Source organism: Ursus arctos, unplaced genomic scaffold (assembly GCF_023065955.2).
Source record: "Ursus arctos isolate Adak ecotype North America unplaced genomic scaffold, UrsArc2.0 scaffold_34, whole genome shotgun sequence".
Lineage (NCBI taxonomy): Eukaryota > Metazoa > Chordata > Mammalia > Carnivora > Ursidae > Ursus > Ursus arctos.
Window position 1 is genome coordinate 4,559,075 of NW_026623030.1, and position 9,841 is coordinate 4,568,915.

At 65.8% G+C, this 9,841-nt stretch overlaps 1 protein-coding gene across 1 annotated transcript; it reads left to right on the forward strand.

Moving 5' to 3' along the window:
- The first annotated feature begins 3,110 nt into the window (after positions 1–3,110).
- Positions 3,111–9,609, forward strand: TBX1 (T-box transcription factor 1). Its single transcript, XM_044379539.3, has 7 exons — positions 3,111–3,589; positions 5,514–5,615; positions 6,487–6,658; positions 7,262–7,417; positions 8,031–8,098; positions 8,182–8,282; positions 8,654–9,609. The coding sequence occupies exons 1-7, from the start codon at positions 3,162–3,164 to the stop codon at positions 9,133–9,135; spliced, it is 1,509 nt and encodes a 502-aa protein (XP_044235474.2). The 5' UTR covers positions 3,111–3,161; the 3' UTR covers positions 9,136–9,609.
- Positions 9,610–9,841: the final 232 nt, after the last annotated feature.

A 9,841-nucleotide genomic window follows, 5' to 3' on the forward strand; every position in this document is an offset into this window, starting at 1 on the left:
TCCTGGAGGCAGTGCGCTGTCCTGCTCAGGGAAGAGGAAGAGGGACCTCAAGCCCAGCTGATCCCACATCTCACCCCCCCCACCTGACCCTCGGTCGCACAGGTCATTGTCACTGTCACAGCCCCAAATAGCCACTCAGGGCTGAAGGCACCCTCTGGCATCAGCTTCCCTTTCCCTCCACACTCCACAACTACAGCCACTACAGCTGCAGCCAGGGGGCAAGTAGGGGGGCTCACTGTACAGGAAGTCACACACACCACACCCCAGTCATAGACCCACATGCTCCCGCGCTGCACTCACCGCCTCATGCTCTTTCCTGGACCTCAGGCCCAGGAGCCAGTCCCTTCCTACTGGAGCTTATGCCCTGGTCCTCAGTTCCTGAGCCTTCCCCACTTCCTAGCCAGCACCCTCTCCAGCCTGGGGTCTGAGGCCCAGGGATTGTAAAAGCTCTGGAAGAGGCCGCCTGCCTCCCACCCTCATCCCAGGCAAGCGCAGGCGAAGGCCTACAACATGGTTGCAGGCAGAGAAGCCTTGCAAACAGAGGCCCTGACGGCCAGAGCCTCAGTGAAGGGCCAGAGAGGCTCCTGGGAGGCTGAGAGACTTGATGCTCTCCCGGGGAGACTCTGGGCCGCAAAGCCACGGATGTCTTGAGCTGGTCAGAGAAGACCTCCGTGGCAGTAGGTGAGGGAAGGCATAGGCCGAGTTAGGCCTTAGTGTCCTGGATGCCTGGGCCTAGAGGCCTTGAGGCCTCAGGGTGGGCCTTGCCTCACTCTGCTGGGCCTGCTGGACACCAAGGCAGCAGGGCCTTCCCAGGTGGGCAGGGTGGGTGGCAGGGGGCAGCATACGATCCGACCCGGCGGCCTGAACTCCTCCGACGTGTCCTCGGCTCCCTGGGCCAGTCCAGGCCCCGCCCCCGGCCCTCCCTGCGCCCGGCCGGTGCGCGGGGAGGTCGGAGGAGCGGGCACTGCCCACCCTCCGGATGTATAAGCGTCCTGGCCAGAGGCGGGTGGTGCGCGCGGGTGCGCGTGACACTCGGGCTCCCGGGCTGCGCGGCCTGGGCGGCGTCCCTCTGCTTGGGGTCCCCAGCCACGACAGTGAGCCGGCTGAAGGGGGTTGGGGGGCGTTTGCTGGGCCGGGTCCTGTTCCGCCGCGCTGAGGGACGGACGACACCACAGCTCTGGGGTTGTCCGCCTGTGGCCAGTGCCGGAGCCCGAACTGCCCTCTCCTCACCCAGGTGCAGGGGCAGCCAGGGAGGAGGAGGCGGGAGGGGCTGAGGGCAGGGGCAAGGCTGAGCCCAGGCGGCCCCACGGTGATCCATCGCTGCCTCACTGACACGGGCTGAGGCTGGGCGCTCCCGGTGCAGCTGCTTCCACTCGGGGGCTGTAGAACCCGACAGTGGCTTCGCCGGACAGAGGGAACCCCGGCCTCGGTGGGAACAGCGGGATGTTTGAAGGGCGCTGGTCACGGAGGTCCCTGGGAGCAGAGGCCAGGGGCAGGGAGCTTGAAAAACAGAAGGGCCCCACACTCCCAGGGCGCTCCACCCATCTGGGCCCCTCGGCTGCCACCAGCCCGGAGTGGGGGGCTGTGACGCCATAATCCCCTGGGCCCAGGGCTGCAGGCTGTGAGTGGCACCGCAGGCCCCCGCCCCCGGGTCCCGTGGGCTGGGCCGGCCTCGGTGCGGCTGGGTGCACGCAGTCGGAGGCGGCGCCGGCCAGGCCGCCCGGGCGCCTATGGACGCGCGGAGCCCGCTGTCTCCCCGGGCCAGCGCGTTCAGCATCGCCTCTCTGGTTGCAGCAGAGGCCGCAGAGCGCACCGTTCGCCTGGGCCCCCGGTCCTCCGACCAGGCGAAGCTTCGCCGGCTGTCGGGATCCCCGGCCGGGATGCACTTCAGCACCGTCACCAGGGACATGGAAGGTGAGCCACCCCGCCGTGTCTACAGGGACCCGCTGGCCAGACCCCCTGCCACTGCTGCCGTGGGGCCCAAGCAAAGAGTGTTGGCAAGGCCCCCCTGGGGGCCAGAGTGGGTGGAGGGAGCTCTATCGGGGTGGGCTCCAGGCTTCCAGTGACTGTGGAGCAGAGAAGAAGGGCAGGCATCCTGCCCAAAGCCTGTGCACCCTCCAGCCTGGGGACCCAACTGCAGAGACGAGCAAGCAGCTAGACTCAGGCCCAGAATAGGACTAATGGAAGCCAGGAGGGACGGGAGAGGAGGACCACAGAAAGGTGGTGGAGGTGGCCGCAAGCTGGGAGAGGTGGAGGGAAGGTGGCAGGAGAGGAGAATGTCACAGAGTCTGGGAACCCGGGAAAACGAGCTAGAGAAAGGGGTGAGGGCAGCGGGAGGAAAAGAAATTGAGAAGAGAGAAAACACAGAAAACTCAAAAGGAAGGTCGGAAAAAATGAGAGAGATGAAAAAGAAATAAAGAGAGCGAGAACGAAAAGGAAGAAAGTGAAGGGAAATTTAAGACAGAAAATAAAGTCATAAAAAAGGGAAAACTAGAGAAAATCTCCAGTTTTTATTTTGTTAAAAAAAAGAGAGAGAGAGAGAAAAAAAATCCTGAATAACAGGAAAAGACCTACAGAAATAAGCGGCAAAAGGCAGACTGGAAAGAAAGACGAAGTGATGAAAAATGAAGTGGAAAGAAAGGAGAGGGACAGAACTGGAGAAAGAAAGAGGCAGAAAATACAACAGAAATAAAGAGAAACGAAAGAGATAGTGGAAGAAGGAAAGAGGATTAGGAGGGAAAATTTCATCGACGAAGACAAAGGTAAAGAAATAACAAATTGGAAAAAGAGCCTGGAGAGAGAAAGGAGAAATGCAACGCGGGAGGGCGGCAGAGCGAGGGGCGGCGGACGGCCCGGCGCTCTGGGGAGCCGGTCCGGGCGGTCGGGGGGCCCGGGCCGAGCGAGCCGCGGCGGGCGGGCTGGGGGCCGGGGAGGGGGGAAGGAGCGGGGGAGGGGCGAGAGACGGGGGAGGGGAGGGAGGCCATTGTCTCGGCGCTTGGGGGGGGGCGCGGGGCGGGGCGGGGCGGGGCGCCTCCTCGGGGCCGGCCCGCGGTGTAGGGCGGCGCGGCCCGGGGCGCAGCGCAGCGCCCGCCACTCGGCCCGGGGCGCGGGGCAGCGCTCACCTCGGCGGCGGGGGCGGCGGCGGCGGCGGCCCGCCGGTCATGATCTCCGCCGTGTCCAGCCCGTGGCTCACGCAGCTCTCACACTTCTGCGACGTTGCAGCCTTCACGGCCAGCAGCCTGAGCAGCCTGGGGGCCGCGGGGGGCTTCCCGGGCGCCGCGTCGCCGGGCGCCGACCCGTACGGCCCGCGCGAGCCCCCGCCGCCGCCGCGCTACGACCCGTGCGCCGCCGCCGCCCCCGGCGCCCCGGGCCCGCCGCCGCACGCCTACCCATTCGCGCCGGCCGCCGGGGCCGCCACCAGCGCCGCCGCCGAGCCCGAGGGCCCCGGGGCCAGCTGCGCGGCCGCCGCCAAGGCGCCAGTGAAGAAGAACGCGAAGGTGGCCAGCGTGAGTGTGCAGCTGGAGATGAAGGCGCTGTGGGACGAGTTCAATCAGCTGGGCACCGAGATGATCGTCACCAAGGCCGGCAGGTCAGGGTGCCCCCCTCACTGCCCGCGACACTCCCCACGTGGCCCCAGTCTCGGGCAGCGCGATCCACGCGAGTGTGGCCGAGAAGCGGGGTGGGGGCGCGGCCCCGCCACCTGCGGCCCCCTCTAGGCGCAAGCTGGCTCTTCCTTCTCCGCGGTCCCGGCTCCAGCGACAGGCGCCTGGCGCGCCGGGCGGGGACAGGGGACGGCGCGGGCAGCCTCAGAAGGCCGGTGGAGAGAAGCCTGGAGGACTGGCTCGCCCCTCCTGCAGCCCCACGGCGCCCGCCGCCGGAAGCCCGAGCCGACTCGGAGCACACCGGGCTAGGGGTTAGGCAGCTGCCCCTGAGCGGCCTCGCCAACAAGCCGGCTTCCAACGGATCCCACCTGGAAGGAAATTCATGTCTTTAGTTTCCCAGTTCAGTCTATACGGGTTAGATAAAGAGGGGCCGCTGGACAATCGTCTGGAGAATTTTAGGAGAAAGTTAAGACCCTTAAAAACAGTATGGTCTCTTCTGTGGAAGTTGCTACCCAGTTACCTTGGGCCTAAATTTCGGGTGATTGTGGGGCCTGGCTCTGCTGCTGGGGCCAGCCACCTTCCAATTGGCCTGTATTTGTTTTAAGGGCCCAGAGAGAAAGGGAACAAGTTTTGCGATGCAACCGATTCGACCGGCAGACAAAGGCGGGTGCCGGGCTGTGTCTAGTGTACACACGGAGACACCAGCTCTTCCACCACACAGCCAAGGGGAACTCAGGGCCTGTTTGCAGAGCCTTCTCGCGGTTTCTGTTTCCCTGCCGCGGCTGTCCTCCCTGGGGATCCGGCGGCCTGTGCTCTGCTTCAGTTCAGTGGGTCTTCTGCGGGCTCTCCTTACTGTCCCCTGAGGGGCCCAGTCCAGCCCTGCAAGGGCCTTGGCGGTGGCCAGGCTTCATCCCAGAAGCCAACATTCTGTAGCACCCACCAGCCTGCAGAGGTGGGGGTGGCAGGCCTGACCAGGAGGCTCAGCTCCATGGCATCTGTTTTCTGCCCACTGCCTGCACGGAGTTGCTTATGAGGGGACGCCTAGGAAGGGCAGGTGGGAGCCAAGCCTCATGCTGTCCTCCAGGGCCCAGTGGCTGGCACTGCTGTGCCCTCAGGACAGGGCCGGCCCACGGCCGGCGGCCCATCCAGGAGCTGCAGAATGTCCTTTCAGGAGCTTGCGTGGGTCATAGAGTCAGAGTCCAGGGAGGGAGAGTTAGGTGACCATGGGGGCACAAGCCAAGGTCTGCCAGAGTAGCTGAGGCGTGGGGTGGGAACTTGCGTGTAACCCTGAGGAAGGTGGGGGGACTCCACCATTGGGTCGAGACAGGGCCTGTTGGGGCTGTGGGCTCTGAGGCCTCAGCGTCGCTGGAGGGGTTGGGGAGCAGCCGCAGACCCAGCCGAAAGGGCAACTGGGACTCCTGGTAAGCACCCGGTTTCACTTTGTTCGAGCCGGGAGTTTACATCCGTCGCTTAGATCGAGCTGGAGGAGGTGCTGTGGAGGGCTGAGAATCTCTGGGACCGCGTCTGGGGAGTCTTGCCGATGGGGTGCTGCCAGCTGAGGCCAGCTCTGGCCTGGACAGCCGAGAAGTAGCGAACGCTAGGCTGGCCCTGTGCGGGCAGATGCGGCAGAGCAGCCCCAGATTACACTGGGGCGCGGGGGCTCAGCTCTCGTGCTGAGTGAGCCGTCTGGGGGCTTCAGAAACGGGGGCAGGGGGCTGCCCTGCCACTCCACTTGTCTTTGGCTGGGCAGGGGCCTAGTTGGGTTAGAGTAGCTGAGGGAGAGGAGAGGAGGTGGAGGGGGCAGGCGGCTGAACGCAGGAGCCAGCGGGAAGCTACTCGTCTGGGGTTGGTCAAGGTGGGGCGGCCCTGCCTTCCCCTACCCGAGGTGACCGGAGGCCTCGCCGCCCCCAGGCGCATGTTCCCCACGTTTCAAGTGAAGCTCTTCGGCATGGACCCCATGGCGGACTACATGCTCCTCATGGACTTCGTTCCGGTGGACGACAAGCGCTACCGGTGAGCGCCCAGCAGGACCTGGGAGGGAGGGTGCCCTGGGAAGCGGCCGGTCCGTGCCTGGTGATGCCTCGGAGGGCAGCCCGCGAGAACGTTAGTGACCGGGAGTCCCGGCACCTGCCCCGGCTGCCCCACCAACTCCCCTGACCTGCCCCCTCCCAGTCCCTGTCAGACTCCAGACCCACACACCCCACCCCCAGCAGTTCTTGGGGAACTCCCCTCAGGAGGTCACACAGGCTGGGCCTCTCCACCAGCAGTAGGCCCGAGAGGGCTCCCACGCCCCTGGGCCAGCTTGGCCTGAGGTGGGCAGGCCCCTCGCACACAGCCGCTGCCTTTATTCTCGGCTCCTTCTCCCACGGGGTGAGCGTGGGCACCTTGTCCCCTTCCCCCATTCCCCGGAACGCTGGGCCCTGGAGCCGAGCAGGAAAGGTGGGGTGGCCGGGAAAGATTATGCAGGGCGGGCCTCAGCTGCCCGGACAATTAACAGCAATTAATAAAGAGAACGTGGTCCGCCCTGCACCCGAGGCCGCTGGCGCAGCCAACTCGGGGCCCGCACGCGGCGGACTGGGAGACCGGTGGCGGGGAGGCCCAGGGCAGGCAGACCCGCGTGCGACGAAATGTGGAACTGTGGCGCCGGGAGCCCAGCCTCCTCCCTCGGTGCCGGGCTTCCTGCCGTCTTGTATATTGAGATGGGAGGGAGTTTTCTATGTTCTTCACAATCCCCCTCAGAAATGCTCCCAGTCTGTGTGGCAGCCGAAGGCTCAATTTCACCCCAATGATGGAGAAACGCATCAGAGGCACTTTTGGGGTTCACTCAGCAAGGCCTTCTCGGTTCACCCCACATGGCATGACCCCTGTTCCGGTGCTGCCCCAGGTACGCCTTCCACAGCTCCTCCTGGCTGGTGGCCGGGAAGGCGGACCCCGCCACTCCAGGCCGAGTGCACTACCACCCGGACTCGCCTGCCAAAGGTGCACAGTGGATGAAGCAAATCGTGTCCTTCGACAAGCTCAAGCTGACCAACAACCTGCTGGATGACAACGGCCATGTGAGCGATCCCCGCACCTCCCCAGGCGACGCCGCTCTCCCCGGTGCGGGCCCTCCAGAGTCCTTGTGGCCCAGAGCCGGAAGCAGAGCTTGGGCAGCTCGGGGTGTGAATAAGGGACAGGAGAGGAGGCTGAGGAGAGGAGGCCCCTCTGGGTCAGGGGCTCCCAGGGCCTGGTGGCCCTCAGGCCTGGGAGAGGGTGTCCCCTTGCCCCCTGCACTCCACTCCTGATTTTCTGCTGGAGGTTTTGTAACTGGAAAGGATGGGGCCGCGCGTGGGGATAGCGGTAGAACTTTGTAGAATAAATCCAGGCGGGCGATGCCGCTTTCCTGCGGGCTGAGCTCTGGCCGGCAGCCACCTACCACCCACCCACTGTAGGCCCAAAGGAGTTCTCAGGGACCTACGGGAAAAGGATCGAAACCCTGACCTTTTGCCATTTTGAGTGTCTTTCCTGGTGGTCCCCCGTTGGTTGCAGTCTCCGCTTGAGCCCCATGGCCAGACCTCGCTTCGGGAGTTCAGAGTTTTGTCCAAGTTCTCTGGGGAGTTCACTGCCTATCTGGACCTTCGCCCATTTCCTAGTTCCAAACTTGCCACCTTGTCTTCCAGATTATTCTCAACTCCATGCACAGATACCAGCCCCGCTTCCACGTTGTCTATGTGGACCCACGCAAAGATAGTGAGAAATACGCTGAGGAGAACTTTAAAACCTTTGTGTTTGAGGAGACTCGCTTCACCGCGGTCACTGCCTACCAGAACCACCGGGTGAGGCCCTGGGGATGGGCGAATTCAATACTTTTGGCTTGCGATTTCCAGTTGCTGCCTGGCGGACAGAGGTTTGGACCCAAAGGTTGTAGGTTCTGGTGGAACCCAACACGGATGGAGTCCCACTCCCAAGGGCCTCAAGAAGCTTCCTTCCCTCTGCTGCAGGCTGGCCCAGCCTCCTATCAGGTTGACCTCTCTAGCAGCAACTGTCAGTGCAGCCTGAAAGTTTGTTTTCCAAACCATTCCGGAAACTCCCCATCAGGGGCCTGATCCACGGTTTACCCAAATTCCTAGGGCACGCCCCCCCACACACACACACTGCGGGTCAGGCAGTGGAGGTGACCACATTCCCATCTCAGGCAGGGACACAGGGTCTCCATCCCAATCACTTGGGGCCACAAAGGGGTTTCTTAGCCAGAAAGGAGCTATCCCATTCGACAGGAGAGAGGGATAACCTCAGTGAAGGAGAGAGTTAACTGTGGGAAGGTTCTTGTCCCGGAAGAGTAAAAGGGCCCTTATCGGGGCAGCTCCTCCAAACTACCCTCTCCCGGTGCTCCCACCCCCAGCGCAGGGGCTCCAGCCACTTGCTCAATGCCCCTCCCCCGCCCCGCAGATCACGCAGCTGAAGATCGCCAGCAACCCCTTCGCCAAAGGCTTCCGAGACTGCGATCCGGAGGACTGGTGAGTGACCTCTGAGGAGACAGCGACCGCTCCGGAGCCTGGCGGGGGCGCCCCCCTGACCCCTGCCCTCCTCCCTCCCGCAGGCCCCGGAACCACCGGCCCGGCGCGCTGCCGCTTATGAGCGCTTTCGCGCGCTCGCGGAACCCCGTGGCCTCCCCCACGCAGCCCAACGGCGCAGAGAAAGGTAGGGCCGGGGTCGTGGGATCCGGGCCGTGGCCCTGAGCGCGCTCCGCCCCGGGCAGACGGCCGAGCCTGGCCTCGCCCGCGCCCCAGGGGCGCCCACGGCCTTCGAGCCGGTTGCACAACGGCAGTGGCGGCGGGCAAGCGCGCACTCGCCCGCCCGGCCCGACGGCTGCGCCCCGCCCGCCCCGCCTGCCGCCCGCGGAGGGGCACGGGCCCCTGGGGAGGGCCCGGGGCTCCCGCAGGTTCGGCGAGAAGGGGTGGGGAGCGCCCGAGTGCGGGCTTGCGTCTCCTCCCTGCCAGGAGCGACGGGGCACTCGCGGGTCCCCTTTGCCGTCTTGACCCGGCGCGCTTACCCCTCGGCCCTCCCCGCAGACGCGGCCGAGGCTCGGCGAGAATTCGAGCGCGACGCGGGCGGACCGGCAGTGCTCGGGGACCCGGCGCACCCGCCGCAGCTGCTGGCACGGGTGCTGAGCCCCGCACTGCCCGGGGCCGGCGGCGCCGGCGGCCTCGTCCCGCTGCCCGGGGCGCCCGGAGGCCGGCCCAGCCCTCCGCACCCCGAGCTGCGCCTGGAGGCGCCCGGCGCATCGGAGCCGCTCCACCACCACCCCTATAAGTACCCGGCTGCCGCCTACGACCATTACCTCGGGGCCAAGAGCCGGCCGGCGCCCTACCCGCTGCCCGGCCTGCGCGGCCACGGCTACCACCCGCACGCGCACCCGCACCACCACCACCCGGCCGTGAGTCCGGCCGCCGCCGCTGCAGCCGCAGCCGCTGCCGCCGCAGCCGCGGCCGCCAACATGTACTCGTCGGCCGGGGCCGCGCCGCCCGGCTCCTACGATTACTGCCCCAGATAATGCGGGCGCCCGCCGGCTGCTTCCCCGCCCGGGGTCCCCGCACAGCCCTGAGGGCCGTCGGGGTCCCCGTCCACCCAGCCCCAAGGGCCGTCCAAGAACGTGTTCCTCCAGCCCCGGGGGTCAGTGCGGGTCTCCCCTTCCCCAGCCTCGAAGCCATCGGGGTCCTCCACCTTCCAGCTCCGGGGCTGCCGAAGTATCTGGTTCCCCAGTCCCGGGAGCCACCGCGGGTCCCTCCCCAGCCCGGAGGGCCACGGGGTCCGCGCCCGCCAGTGCCAAAGCGCCCGGTCAGCGGCGGAAGGAAGTGATATTTATTGTTCTCCGCGAGACCGCGTCGCCCCCCCACCCCCGGCCCGGCCGGCAGTTGCAGTGTAGACGACCCGAGAGCCTGACTGCAGGCAGTGTAGATACGTGTAGATATTTGTAGATACTGTAGATACCGCGCCGGCGCCGACTTGATAAAGGTTTCGCCTCTTTTGGAAGTTGCCTGCGTGTCCATTTATTTGTGTCCAGTTAGATCGCACGGGGGATGTCGGGGAGAGCGTGTCCGGTCGACTCGGGGACTTCGGGGTCTCCCCAGCTCCAGTCCCCATAGCCGCAGCGAAGTGGGTGTCCCTAAGGTGCCCTCCGAGCGCCTCCTCCCGGCCCGTTTCCAGAGCCTCTTCCCGGCCACGCCCCTCTCCGTCCTCTCCCCGCCCCCTCTGCCGTG